Source organism: Zonotrichia albicollis, chromosome 11, assembly GCF_047830755.1.
Source record: "Zonotrichia albicollis isolate bZonAlb1 chromosome 11, bZonAlb1.hap1, whole genome shotgun sequence".
NCBI classification, from domain to species: Eukaryota; Metazoa; Chordata; class Aves; order Passeriformes; family Passerellidae; genus Zonotrichia; species Zonotrichia albicollis.
Window position 1 is genome coordinate 1,031,343 of NC_133829.1, and position 14,943 is coordinate 1,046,285.

The 14,943-nt window shown below is 54.9% G+C and overlaps 1 protein-coding gene across 3 annotated transcripts in view; it reads left to right on the plus strand.

Annotated features, from left to right (window-relative positions):
- The first annotated feature begins 2,649 nt into the window (after positions 1-2,649).
- Positions 2,650-14,943, plus strand: part of ITGA11 (integrin subunit alpha 11) — a 52,867-nt gene continuing 40,573 nt past the window's right edge. Inside the window, exons 1-2 of one of the 3 annotated variants that reach the window (XM_074549081.1) lie at positions 2,650-2,753; positions 4,895-5,461. Coding sequence is in view for 1 of the 3 variants with exons in the window: in XM_074549079.1 (XP_074405180.1) it covers positions 13,394-13,445 (52 nt within the window). In the remaining 2 variants the exon portion in view is untranslated. Of the gene's footprint in view, positions 2,754-2,989; positions 3,710-4,894; positions 5,462-13,121; positions 13,446-14,943 lie in introns of those variants that run through there. The other 2 variants (XM_074549080.1, XM_074549079.1) reach the window with 2 other exon arrangements.

A 14,943-nucleotide genomic window follows, 5' to 3' on the forward strand; every position in this document is an offset into this window, starting at 1 on the left:
AATCCGTGCTCTCCAAATCCCAATTCCCTGCTAGCACAGCCCAGCCCCTCCATCGAGCTCCCCCGGATTGATCCGGCATCAGCTTTTCCATGGATCAGCATTTGTTCCAGCCACCACATCTGCCCTTCCAAGGCGGCAGAGGACACTGAGAATTCCCACCGGGAATATCCCGGCGTTCCAACCTCCCAGCCATGGAGAACTTCTGTAGGACACCATTTGTTTAATCCTGACAGGGAACAGTTGGAATTTCCTCTCTGGAATCTGGGTTTGGCTCCATTTCCTTTGGATATTCCCATTCCTTTGGATATGGATTCCTTCTCATTCCTTCGGATCCTGGCTCCATCATTTTGCCATGGGATCATCCCAGGACCATCCTCCTTTCAACATTGTTTTTCGGGAAAAGTTCCAACAGTTTCAAATCCCTCTTCCCAAAATAACCACGCCCCCAGATCCCAGCAATTCCTTAATTTGGGACTTGGGAGCAACCTCTGGAATGGGTGGGAGTTGGGAGCTCCTGATCCAAAGTTAAATTCTCCAGCCCCTCCCCTGACCAGAATTCCCACTTGGATATTCCCACCTGGCTATTCCCAAGGATTCCCATTTTCACGGCAAAGGAATCTCTTTCTTGCCCCTTCTGTTCCCATCCTGACTCCCATCCCTTCTCCCTCAAATCCCGCTTCCCTCAGCTTCCTGGGAGAGTTATCCAGGCTGAGGGAGAACAATTCCCAAAATTTGGGATGCTTTTCCCTTGCCAAGGCACGGAGACCAAATCAGACTCCACAGCACAGAGGAATTATCCCAGATTCCTACAGATCTTCTGGAAGCTGGGGAAAAAAAAGCTGGAGTGGCCATTCCATGGTATCCATGCCACGATTCCCGGGAATTTGGGCAGCTCCCGGAGCGAGGCGTGGGCTCTCCCAGCATTCCCATGGATCCAGCTCCATCCTATTTTTAATTCCCTGGTCCCAAACTCCCCCAGGAGCTGCAGCTCCGGCTGCTCCTTCCCGTGGGAAGGGAGGGGGTGGCTCGGGACAGGGATGGATCCAGGAAATATTCCAGCCCCCTCCAAGCCTTTTCCAAGCCCTCCAAATCCCAGGAAAAGCTCTTGGTGCTGCCTTTAGGGCCCTGCTCCCGATTTTCAGCTGGATTTTCCTCCCAGGCCGAATTGCTCGGGAATATTTACAAACTTTGGAAAAGCTCATCCAAGGTTTGCAGCTCCTCTGGGAAGCGGCCCCGGCGTGGGAGGAGCTGCTGCAGGAGAATCCCAAATTCCTGTCCCGGATAAGGCCGGCAGCTGGGGCAGGATGCAGATCCAGACATTCCCTGGGGCTCCCCCTTTTCCTGCCTTTCTGTGGGAACAATTCCCATCCCCACATCCCGCCCTTCCCCGCAGCTTTGGATCACTGGAGCTTTTCCCGGATCCACGCTGAATCCGGAGAGCCAAATCCATCCCGGAAAATCCTCTCACAGCTCCTTGTCCCACTTCCCTTTTCCCTCTCCACATCCAGGGAATGTCCAGGGACTGACATTCCCCGGATCTGTATCCCAGTTTTGCCTGGAAAAGCCCTGGAATCGGTGCTGGGCCAGGGGAGGAAGCTGCTCCTGGAATTCCTTAGGATTTCATCAATCCACGTTGCAGGAGATAAAATCCATAGGGAAAGCTTGGATCGAACAGAGGAATTTTTGGGACAGAAGACAGAACATTTTCCATTTGCTCATCCATTCCCTGAAAATCAACAGAAAATTCTCCATCCTGCTGCAGGTGCTATTCCTGGGGGCTTTTTTTCTGGGATAAATCCGTTCCCATCCCAAAAAAAAAATCCCTGGGAATGAGAGCTCCAAATTCCCAGCCTGGCTTCCAACGGCACCCCTGGGTATCAGGGAATTTGGGGGTCTTTGATCCCAGTTGTGGATTTATATCCCAAATTCTGGCCTGCTCATCGATCCCTCTGTGGAATTGCTGGGAACACACTTTTCCAGGGATTCTGCCATGGATTGGGAATGGCACCTGGGAATACCCAACCCCAAAGGCAGCGCTGGTGACATCCCACAAGTTTTTTCCTAAGGAAAGAAAAATTGGGAAAGAGGGATTCTCCCTGTTCTCACTGGGGTCATTTGGACATTCCCACATCCCAGTTCAGGATCTGGAGGGGGATCAGCTCCAGTCCTGCTGCCTCCCATTCCCAGTGCCATTCCCAATATCCCAGCCTTTCCCAGGCTGTGTCACAGCCCAGGGCTTTTATGGGATCACCAATCCCATTCCCAGAGCCCACTGAGGTCATTCCAGACCCTTCCCACCCCATGACCTTTCCCAGGGCTGATTCCCAGCAATGTCTGGTGACCTCCCAAAGTCACGGCTGTGCCACACCCTTGGGCTGGGACAGCCTTGGAGCTCCCTCATCCCAAATCCCAAGGATCCCACAGTCTGGAATTGGCCCAGGCTTGGATCTCCCTGATGCCAAATCCCACGGCTCCTCTGGAATCGGTCCCTTTGCTCCCCGATCCCAAATCCAGCAGGATCCAGGGGCTCGGGATCGCTCCAGGGCCAAACCAAGGCCACGGGATGGGAGAGCAGGGTCAGTTCCCAGGGATCCGGGATGGGGGGAGACAGGAGCAACCCCCGGGAAGCAAAACCTTCCCCGCAGGAACCCGGGAGCTGCTCCAGGATGGATTTGTGCCCCCCTCCCACCCTCTCCCCCGAGCTCCCGGAGCCATTCCCGAGGTTTTCCACGCCCTTCCAGCCACCTGTAGAGGTCCGGGAAGCAGCGGCCTAGGGAGGGGTCCGGGGATGCGCGACCCCCGCGAGGGCTGGACCGCGGGCCGGGGGAGATGCGCGGTTTGGGGGATGCGCGGTTCGGATGATGCGCGGTTCGGATGATGCTCGGTTCGGATGATGCTCGGTCCGGATGATGCTCGGTCCGGGGGATGCGCAGTTTAGGGGATGCTCGATTTGTGGGATGCGCGGTTCGAGGGGGGGATGCGCGGTTCAAGGGGGCACGCTCGGCCCGGTGGATGCGCGCATTGCGGGGGACGCTCGGTGCCGGGGAGGATGCTCGGTTCGCACGCTCGCTGCGCGGCTCGCGGTGCCAGCCCCGCTCGGAGCGGCTCCGCGGCTCTCCCGTCCCCCCGGGGGTGCCCGCCCCGCACCGTTTTAACCCCTCCAAGGGTTAAAACTGCAGCAGAGCTGCGGGGCCGGAGCGGCCGCGGCCGCGGGAGGGGCTCGGCCGCGCTCGAAGCCCGGCGGGCGGCGGAGGCTCGGCCGGGCGGGGGAGGCGGCGGGGCCGGGCCCGGCACCTTGCGGGCACCGCGGGCAGCGCTTACCTCGGCACGGGCATGCGGAGCGGGGAGCGCCGGGGACGCCGAGAGCCGCCGGAGGAGGAGAAGCGAGCAGAGGAGGAGGAGGAGGAGGAGGAGGAGGAGGAGGAGGAGGAGGAGGAGGGTGGGGTGTGCCCGCTCCGAGCGCTGCCCGCAGCTCAGCTCGGCCGGTGCTCGGCGCGGCGGGGCCGTGATGTCAGCCCCGCACCGCCCCCGGGGGGAGCGGCCGGCCCGGCCGGGGGGGCCCGAGCCGCGTTAACCCTTCGGAGCCCCGCTTCGGATTGAGCCCTTCGGGGCCCCGGGGCCGATTGAACCTTCCGGCAGCCCCGGTTCGGGTCCGGATCGGCTCCGATTGAGCCCTTCGGCAGCGCCGGTGCCACCCCCGCGGGGCCCGGTAACCCTTCGGAGCCCCGGTTCCGATTTAACCCTTTGGCAGCCCCGGTTCGGATCCGGACCCGGTTCCGATTTAACCCTTGGGGAGCGCCGGTGTCGCTCCGCAGGGCCCCGTAAACCCTTCGGAGCCCCGGTTCCCATTTAACCCTTCGGAGCCTCGGTTCGAGTGCAGACCCGGACCCGGTTCCGCTTTAACCCTTTGGGAACCCCGGTTTCGCCCCGGTTCCGCTTTAACCCTTTGCGTGCCCCGGTCCTGCCCCGGTTCAAATTTAACCCTTTGGCAGCCCCGGTTCCGCCCCGGTTCCGTTTTAACCCTTTGCGAGCCGGGATGCGCGGCCGGCCCGGTGCGGCCGTGCTGGGAGGGGTCGCGACAAACGCGCGATGTCGGTGTCGGTGTCGGCGAGGGTTCCCCGCTATCGCGACATGGCCCGGCTCCCTCCCATCCCGACAGCGCCAGGAAATCCTGGAATGCTGAGCTGGGAAGGAGCTGAGAGCCCATCCCATGCCAGGCCCGGCCTCGGCTGCTTCCAGCCACCCAGGGGGATGGATGTTCCGTGGATAATTAAAGAATCCATGGATGTTTCGATATCCCTGGATATTCCAGGCTGCTGCAGCATCCAGAAGGATCCATCCACATGGAAAAGGAGATTTTTTTTTTACCCCGTTTTTATTGTCGACAGTGACACCAGCAGGGCTGGCAGCTCCGTTTTCCAGGCCCAGCTGGGAGCGACACTCGGAATAATTCAGGACATTGGTGTGTCCAAAAAAACCCAAAATCCAGGCCCAAAGGGAAAAAATCCTGGAGAATTTCATCCCAGCTCCTGCTCTGTCCGCCAAGGAAATCCCACTCCCAATGGCATCGGTTCCCAAGAAATCTGGGGGAATTTGGGGAATTTTAATGTGGAATAAAGGAATTTAGGAGCATCCCTGCCACCCCTGGCTGTGTCACCTTGCAGGCCCCAAATCTGGGAATTTTTTCCCATATTTCAAAATCTCCAGGATGACAGATGAATACTGGAGATAAATATATAGGGGGGAAAAAAATTACCTCCTTGTTTCCAGGGAATGGAACCAGGATACAGCCAAGGCCTGGAATTATCCAGGAGTCATTTTTTCAGTTTTTTTAAATTTTATTTCTAATTTCTTTTTTCCTCCACTTAATTTTATTTCTTTCAAACAACTCCAGGCCAATTCCAAAGGCATTCCCAATCCTCCTGGCAGAAAAGCACAGCCCCAAAAGCAAGGATTTCCCTCTTATAAGGAGATTATTCCACCAAGAATCCAATGGAAGATGAGTTTTATTCCAAGCATCCCTGTCAAAAACCAACGGATCTGATAACAAGAGGAGGAAAAATCCCAAATATTCCTTGAAAATCAACTATTTTTAAGGATAAACCACGTGAGCTGGGCTGCGAAGCGTGGGAAAGGTTAATGCAATTAACAGGGAATTAATGACATCAGCCACCGCTAAATCCCGACCCACCCAGCCGTGACCTTTTCCCAAAAATCCTCCTTTTTCCCGGGATCTGAAGGATCTGAGAGGATGCTGGGAATGAAGCAGAGCTCAGGACAGGGAATACCCAGGCCTGGAAAAGCCGGAGGAGGAGAATCCCAATTTTCCCAAAGCCTTGGAGCAGCTCCGTGTCCTGGCTGCCTCGTCCCAGAGGGGGAATTGATCATCCCAATGAACTGCTTGGAAAAACTCGGAAAACTTGGAAACAAACTGGGAGCTGAGCTGGGATAGCTGGGAAAGGTAGGATGGGAAGGGAAGGTGCCTGGAGCTGGGAGGATCCCGGGAATCTGGGGATGGAAGGATCCCAATTTTCCACATTTGGGGAAGTCCCAGCATCTCCCAAATCCCAAATGCAGCTTGGGAGGAGCCCAGAAATGTTGGGAAGGGGGCTGGGATTTGGGAAAGCTGGGAAAGTCAGGGAGCCCCTCATCCGAGCTGGGAGTACCGGGGATGATGGGAATTTGGGAATTTGGGAATTTGCAGCACTGCCAAGGATGGGACAGTTCCCTTCCCAGAGGGAATTCCTCTGGCATGGTCAGGAAAACAGCTCAGGCTCCACCAGGACAGCCCTGCAATCCCAAGTCCCAGCTTTGGGAATGCTGGGGAGGGCAGGGAAACATCCCAGGGATTTTGTGCCTCGGGTTTGGCTTGGAATGTTTGGTGGGATCCGATTCCAGCTGGATTGGTTTTCCTGGAGAACATCCATGATCCTGCTGTGGATCCCGGGAAGGGCAGATGCTCAGCACCTGGAAAGAATTCCAAGGATTCCGATCTCCTGCTGGCACCGAGCGGGATCCGGGTGCTGTGTCCTGGTTTCCCCAGCTGGAGCAGTTTCTCCATCAGCACCGGAGATTCCGGATTTTCCATCGGCATTCCTGAATTCCCTGCGGCACCAGAGACCCCTGAATTCCCACCAGCATCCCTAAATTCCCAGCAGGACTAGAGATCCCTGAATTCCCATGATCATCCCTAAATTCCCAGCAGGACTAGAGATCCCTGAATTATCCATGATCACCCCTGAATTCCCAGCAGGAGCAGAGATCCAGGTTGGTGTCTGTTCCCTCTGGAATGTGTCTCCCCCAATCCAGGAGCATTCCCACCGAAGGCCAACGGGAATTGCTCCAGCGGGGCTGGATCCAGGCTCCCCATTCCCAGGGGTCTGGAGCAGAATCCCGGCTGGAATTCCCGGCCCGCGGGAATGGGAGGAGCGGATCCCGCTGGATGCGGCCTCGCGGAGCGGAGAATTCCTGGATGCGGGAGCGCCTCGGGCTCCCTCTCCTGGCGCTGCCGGGAGGGAATCGCTGCGGAAATCTGGGAATGGGAATCTCACCGGGAGCACGGGTGTGGTCACCGCAAGGACACGGGACAACCCTTGGAATGAGCGGAATTCCATAGAAATTCAGGATCAGGGATCTGAGCCGGGATAAGGAATGAAACCATTCCCAAAATTTCCCGTTTCCCCCCCTCTCAGCATCCGCAGCCCACCATGGATAATTTTCCATCTTTCCTCATCCCACCCCTGGGGTTATCCTGGAATTTCATTTCCTAGCACTGCCGGGTTGGATGAGAGCTATTCCAAAAAATCCTCAAGGGAAAATTCCCACCTGGCTGGCTGGGAATGTGGGAAGAGAGAAGCAGGATTGGAGATCCCAACCTTTCCATCGGATTGGTGATCCCAATCTTTCCATGGGACATGGTGAGCCCAATCTTTCTATAGGATGTCATGATCCCAATCTTTCCATTGGATGTTGTGATCCAAATCTTTCCATAGGATGTTGTGATCCCAATCTTTCCATTGGATGTTGTGATCCCAATCTTTCCATCGGATTGGTGATCCCAATCTTTCCATTGGAATGCTGATCCCAATCTTTCCATAGGATATTGTGATTCCAATCTTTCCATTGGATTGGTGATCCCAATCTTTCCATTGGATGTGGTGATCCCAATCTTTTCATCGGATGTGGTGATCCCAATCTTTCCATTGGATTGGTGATCCCAATCTTTCCACTGGATGTTGTGATCCCAATCTTTCCATTGGATTGGTAATCCCAATCTTTTCATTGGAATGCTGATCCCAATCTTTCCATTGGATTGGTGATCCCAATCTTTCCATTGGAATGCTGATCCCAATCTTTCCATAGGATGTTGTGATCCCAATCTTTCCATGGGACATGGTGAGCCCAATCTTTCTATAGGATGTTGTGATCCCAATCTTTCCATTGGAATGCTGATCCCAATCTTTCCATTGGATTGGTGATCCCAATCTTTCCATAGGATGTCGTGATCCCAATCTTTCCATTGGATTGGTGATCCCAATCTTTCCATAGGATGTGGCGATCCCAATCTTTCCATTGGATTGGTGATCCCAATCTTTCCCCAGGACATGGCGATCCCCATCTTCCCATAGGATTGCTGATCCCAACTTTTCACGGAGCTCCGTTACCCCCACAGCCCCGACCCCCCCCCCCAGGGACAGGTGGGACAATTGGACAATTCCAGCTTTTCCAGCTCCTCCTCAGCTCCACCATTCCCTGTGAAATGAAGGATGGACAATCCTCCTTGGCAAAACCCGATCCTTAGGGAAAAACCCCCTGGAGCTGCCGCCATGGCCCTTCCAGGGATTCCGGCCCCGGGACATTCCAGAGCCGCGTGGCCGAATCCCGGCACGTCCCTGGCTCTGCCCACAATTACAGAGGAACGGGAAAACCACGGATGCAGCACCCGTGGAATATCCGCAGCCGCCAATTATCCGGAGGCCGATGTTTGGATTCCAGAGTGGATAATTTATGGAGAAGTCCAGGGCCGGGCGCTCGTCCCTTTGGATGGGAGCTCCTCTGGAATAACAATACCTGGCGCTGGGATAACGCAGATCCCGGGATTTGAAAGGGAGATGATTCCATTTGTTCCGCCGGGAGCGGGAACAAACAGCTCCGTCTGCTCCGCCGCCGGCAGCTGGTTCCCATTATCCCTGGAAAAGATCCCAGTTTTTCACTGGGAGGAGAATCTGGAGCCGCCTTGACTCATTCCAAGTATGAAGTGAATGTGGAGCACAAACGAAAATTCCAAGGGGTGAAAGGATCGGAGACGAGGCAGCTCCTCCCAATGGGAGCTGAAATTCCCAATTTCAAGTGGTGCCCTCAGCTTCCAGTCCTCAGGAGACCACCAGGATTGGGAATTCCTGGGAAGCGTGGATTTGGGGGAGAAGGTCTTCCCAATGGAAAATCACATCCAAAGGAACAGGAGGGGGAAGTGGGAGCTGAAATCCCAAATTCCAAGTGGTGGCCTCGGCTTCCAGTCCTCTGGAGACCACCAGGATTGGGAATTCCTGGGGATGGAGTGTGGGTTACATGGGATGGGAAAAGCTTGGGAGAGGATGATGGAAAGGGAGCAAGGCAAGAGATCCAGGGAAGATATTTTGGAGGAAAAGAGAGGAATTTGGGGAATTTGAGTGTCCCAGAACAGGTTGGATGAGGCTTGGAGCCACCTGGGATAGTGGGAATTTTCCCTGGCCGTGGAATGGGATGGGTTTAAGGTCCCTTCCCACCCAAACCATTCCAGGATTCCATAATTTCTGTGTCTATATTTAGTGCCTATCCCAGCTTCCTTATTTTCTGCCCATCCGGATTTATTTGTAAGTGGAAAAAGCAGCGGGATGGAGGAAGAGGAAGCTGTGGGATCCCAGGAAACCCCAGCAGGAGAGGATTAAATGAGAGATTAATGGGAAAATCCAAGGAGATTACAAAAATTCCATGGAATCCAGGTAGACTCAGGTGGGAATCTCCCTGTGTGGGTGGCTCTGCTCCATCCCCATTCCCAAATCCAACGTTTTCCCAACATCCTTCACGGGCTGAGAATTATGGTGACCCCCTGGAATTATCTGGCAAAATTCCTCTCTTCTTTCAATGCCAACGGATAAAGCTCAAGGAATCAGAGGGAGAAAAGTGGGAAAAAATTTTGGGATAAATCCTGCACCAACATTCAGGTTTGTGGAGGATATTCCCAAGACAACAGTGCTTGGATCCCGTAGACTCCCTGAGCTGTGGGAGCTTCCAGGAAATTCCCGGTGTTTTCCAGAGTAATTCCATAATTCATCTACAGGGAACGGTGTCCCTGGAATGGGAATGAGGGCAGCACGGAGTCTCCTGGTGGGAATCACGGAATTCCACTGCGGGCTCCTCTCCCACCCCTCCTCATCCTGGGGCTTCCATGGATATGGAATTCCATGAAAAGGGAATTCACGGCTGCCCCGCTCCCGTCTGCCGGGGAAAAGCTGGATTTGGAAACTCTGGGATCTGGTGGCAGCTCGGAAAACAGCCGGAGGGGAGCATGGAAAAGGCTCCTGGCAGGAATCCTGTTGGAAGCCAGCCCAGGGAACTGAAGGAGCGTTTTCCATGCCTGGATCCGATGTCTGATGGATGAGTTCGGCACTTGGCTCCAGCGGGAATTTGAAAGGCAAACCCGACACCTTTGGCTCGGCTCCTGGTTTTCCCCTCGCTCCAGGAGCATTCCCAAATTTCCTTGGGATGACAGGGAGGGGACCAGGACCCCCCCCCAGGGCCTCCCACTGAGCCAAGGATCCCCACAATTCCCAGGAATGGGAGCAGGGCTTGGAAAGGGCCGTGATGGGAGCTCCTCATTCCCACCAGAATTCCCAAGGTTTCCACCCCCCATCTGCCATTCCCGGCCCATTTTCTGGGAGCCATCCCAAAATTCTGGGGGCTGATCCCAGAGATCACCACAGCACTTGGGGGCAGATCCCAGGATCCATCCCAGAATTTTGGGGGGCTCTGAATCCAGGACCCACACCACAATTTTTGGGAAGTTTATCCCAGGATCCATCCCAGAATTTGGGAAGCTTATCCCTGGATTCCCCCCAGCATTTTGGGGGGGAAAATCCCAAGATCCATCCCAACATTTTAGGGGAGCTACATCCAGAATCCTTCCCAGAATTTTGGGAGCAGATCCCAGGACTCACCCCAGAATTTTGGAGAGCAGATCCAAGGATCCTTCCCAGAATTTTGGGGATCAGATCCAAGGATCCTTCCCGGGATTTTAGGAGGATAATCCTAGGATATATCCCAGTATCTGGGGTGGGGATGATCCCTGTTTTCCCGTGTGGAAGAGGCTGGAATTCTGCTTCCCTGTTTTCCTGGCTCTGGGAAGAGCTGATGCTGTGGGAGAGGCTGGAATTCTGCTTCCAACATTTTTTTTTTTTGGAGCAATTCTCCGGAGCTCTGAGCTCAGCGGAGCTGCTGGATCAGGAATGAGGGATCCACGTGCTCCGGCTTGGAGCTGCTCCCGGGTATCCAGAGGGACAAATCCCAATCCCAAATCCAGCTCCGGAGTGGGGTTTGCTGTTCCTGAGCATCCATCTTTCCCTGAGGAGTGGGAAAATCCTCTGGAATGGGATAAAATCCCTGCATTCCCCCCCTTCCCACCTCCTCCTGCGCTGAAATCTGGGAATTTGGGAATTTGTTGTCATTCCCGGCCTGTGTTTACATTCCTGGTTTCCAGCCTGGTTCTTCCCAAACTCCCGAGGCAGCCGCATCCAAGGCCAGATGCCTCCCACAGGTCGGGATCAAGGAGCTGCTGCGGGAACAGCTGGAGCCTGGAAAAATCCGGAAAACCTCCTGGGATGATCCCAAAAAACAGGGAAGGAAGGTCAGGGTGGGAGCACAAAGTCCTGTGGGATTTGGAGGAGCTGGGATTTGGATCCAGGGATTTGTGGGTGCCATTCCCGCCCATGGAGAGGGATTGGAATGGGATGAGCTCACCATTCCATGATTCCATGAGGAATTCCTGCTATCCAGAGGTTTTTCCAGATAAACAAAACTTTTCCTGGTTCCAGGGGTCAGCTGGGAGCACGCGGCCGGAGCAGCCTCCTCCTCCTCCAGGGTTTCTGAGGAGTCATCCAAGGATTTTAATCTGGGAAAAACACGGGATCTTCCCTTTGGGAATGGCTGATGTCATTCCCAGATCTGCATCCAGCTGAACTCGCTCCCTGGGATGAAACATTCCCTGTTTTCTCCTCCCCTCTCCCAGTTTTTTATTTTCCCCCAGTTTTCCCCCCACTCCCTCCCAGATTCTCCCCTGTCTCTCCCAGGTTTTTTCCTCCCTTTCTTCTCATTTTTTCCATTATTTTCTTCCCGGCTTGCCCTCACTTTTCTTCCCAGGTTTTTATCCCCCTTTTTCCCAGTTTTCTCCCCTCTTTTCCCAGAGGAGGTGACACCTTGGGCACCTTGAAACCCTTCCCATCCCTGTGGGATCGATCCCTGGATTCACTCCAGGGAAATTTTGCGAGGGGAGATCCCAATATCCATCCCAACATTTTAGGGGAGCTACATCCAGAATTCTTCCTAGGATTTTGGGAGCAGATCCCAAGACCCATCCCAGAATTTTGGGGAGCAGATCCAAGGATCCACGCCAGCATTTTGGGAGGGTAATCCCAGGATCCATCACAACCCCTATTCCAGGTGGGCATTCCCGGCTGGAATTCCTGGCTGGCACAGCCAATTGCAGGTAGGAATCCCCGGCTGGCACAGCTGATTCCAGATCAGAATTCCCGGCTGGCACAGCTGATTCCAGGTCGCAATTCCCGGCTGGCACAGCTGATTCTGGGCTGGAATTCTTGGCTGGCACAGCCCCGATCCCAGGTCGCAATTCCAGGTTGGCACAGCTGGTTCCAGGCTGGAATTACTGACTGGCACAGCTGATTCCAGACCGGAATTCCCGGCTGGAATCCACTTTTTAAAGGGTGGCACAGCCTAGAGGGGGCTGCTCCCATTCCTGTCCTTTCGTGCTGCACCTCATCCCAGGATTCCAGGTGGGAATTCCCGGCTGGCACAGCCCCAATTCCAGGCTGGAATTCGCGGCTGGCACAGCCGATTCCAGGTTGGAATTCACGACTGGCACAGCTGATTCCAGATCAGAATTCCCGGCTGGCACAGCTAATTCCAGGTTGCAATTCCAGGTTGGCACAGCTGGTTCCAGGCTGGAATTACTGACTGGCACAGCTGATTCCAGATCGGAATTCCCGGCTGGAATCCACTTTTTAAAGGGTGGCACAGCCTAGAGGGGGCTGCTCCCATTCCCGTCCTTTCCTGCTGCACCTCATCCCAGGATTCCAGGTGGGAATTCCCGGCTGGCACAGCCCCGATTCCAGGCTGGAATTCACGACTGGCACAGCTGATTCCAGATCAGAATTCCAGGCTGGCACAGCCCCGATCCCAGGTTGCAATTCCAGGTTGGCACAGCTGGTTCCAGGCTGGAATTACTGACTGGCACAGCTGATTCCAGGTAGAATTCCCGGCTGGAATCCACTTCCTAAAGGGCGGCACAGCCTAGAGGGGGCTGCCCCCATTCCCATCCTTTCCTGCTGCACCTCATCCCAGGATTCCAGGTGGGAATTCGCGGCTGGCACAGCCCCGATTCCAGGTGGGAATTCACGACTGGCACAGCTGATTCCAGATCGGAATTCCCGGCTGGAATCCACTTTTTAAAGGGTGGCACAGCCTAGAGGGGGCTGCTCCCATTCCCGTCCTTTCCTGCTGCACCTCATCCCAGGATTCCAGGTGGGAATTCCCGGCTGGCACAGCCCCGATTCCAGGCTGGAATTCACGACTGGCACAGCTGATTCCAGATCAGAATTCCAGGCTGGCACAGCCCCGATCCCAGGTTGCAATTCCAGGTTGGCACAGCTGGTTCCAGGCTGGAATTACTGACTGGCACAGCTGATTCCAGGTAGAATTCCCGGCTGGAATCCACTTCCTAAAGGGCGGCACAGCCTAGAGGGGGCTGCCCCCATTCCCATCCTTTCCTGCTGCACCTCATCCCAGGATTCCAGGTGGGAATTCGCGGCTGGCACAGCCGATTCCAGGTGGGAATTTCCGACTGGCACAGCTGATTCCAGGTTACAATTCCAGGTTGGCACAGCCGATTCGGGGCTGGAATTCCCACCTGGAATCCGCTCCCTAAAGGGTGTCCCGGCTGGAAAGGGCCGTCCCCATCGCCATCCTTCCCCTCCTCCCCGCTCCCCGGTCCCTCCCACTCCCTCCCAGCGCTCTCCCGCTGTCAGGGAGCCGGGAAAAGTTTGGGATAAGGGTCGGGATCTGGGCTCGGAGCTCCCAGTCCCGCCGATGCTCGGCAGCGGGGATTGCGGCAGCCGGCGATTCCATGGATATTCCCAGCGGGATTCTCCTGGCCTGCTCCCTCTGCCTCCTACCCGGTGAGTGCCCATCCCAATCCCCCCCAAAAAAAACCGGGAATGCCTTGGGAAAAGCGCCGGAGAATCCTTCAGGCGGCTCTTGGAAAAGTTTTGCCGGGAGCTGGAGGCTGCTGGAAAGGGATGGAGATCCCGGAATTCCCGGGAAATTCCCGATCCCTCCTCGGCCTTGCAGCGGGATTAATCGGGATAATCCCAAAGGATGGGATGGATGGGGGAAGGAAAGCTCCCTTTTCCCGAAATCCGGCTTTTTTGGGGTTTGTCCCGTTGGAGAACGGGGAAAGCTCGGGGTTAAATTTAGGAGAGGCTTTAGGCGGAGTTTAATTCCAGGAGCGGATCCTGCGGCTTCTCCCGTTCTGCCCCGGGGGGCTGGGATGGATTTTTTTCCTGCTTTTTCCCGGGGTTTTTCCTTGGGAAAAGCGACTCCCCATTCCTGCTTTAATCCCATCTGGAACCCACCCGCGCCGGGAGCCGCCAAAGCGGGAGGGAAACGGGGGGAAAATCGGGAAAAAAATCGAGAAAAAATCGGGAAAAAAATCGGGAAAAAAGCGCTTTTCCCCACTGCCAGGAGCTCGGCCACCGGCTCGCGCCTCCTCCAGCTGCAAACATTCCCAAACTTCCTGCTGGAAAACGCGCCAGCCTGCTCGGGGGGTTTTTATGGGATTGGCGCTTTTTTGGGATTTATTTTTCCCTTTCTGCCGCGGGATCCTTTCAAGGGAGCCGCGGCCGAGCTGCTTTTCCTGAAATAATTGGATCCATGTGTGGACGGAGGCATGGATGTGGCTCCGGAATGGGATGTCGGAAAAATCCTGGGATTTGCCGGATTCCCGGGAAATTCCCCCGTGGACACGGTGCTGGTCCGTAAAGGGGGGATGGTGGAAGGGGGATTTGGGAATTCTGCCTTGGGATGTGTGGAAATGATCCCTGAATTTGCCCTCTGCCATGAAACATTCCCTGATTTTCTCTCTTCTTTCCCAGTTTTTTTTTTTTTTCCCTCTATCCATGGATTTTTCTGGCCGCGAATTTTCCCTCAGGGATTTCCATTCCGTCCCTGGATGTTTCTGGATCCAGGGATTTTGTGGGAATTCCGGAAGCACAAGGTCCTGCTGTAGCAAAGCCCCTCCGGAGCTTTGGGAAACAATTTTTGGGAGAGCAGGAATGAGGTTTTTTTTTGGGAAACAATTTTGTGGGAAGGCAGGAATGTTCCAGGATGACTGAGCTTCTCTTCATCCCCAGCATTCCCGGCCTTCCCATCCAAATCCCAGGATTTTCCCCGAAGCCAATGACAGGCTCTGGGAGCTGGCAGCATTCCCTTGGATTCCCAGGAATTCAAGCCCACCCTGCTGCTACCCAGAGATACTTTCCCAAAATTTCTTTATCCTTTAGAAAATTTTCCTTAAAAATTTCCTTTAGAAAAGGAATTCCACCCTGAACTTGGGCAGTGCTGGAAGCCAGAGGAAAAACCTGGATTTTTCCTGACAGTCCAAGAAAAATTGGGATT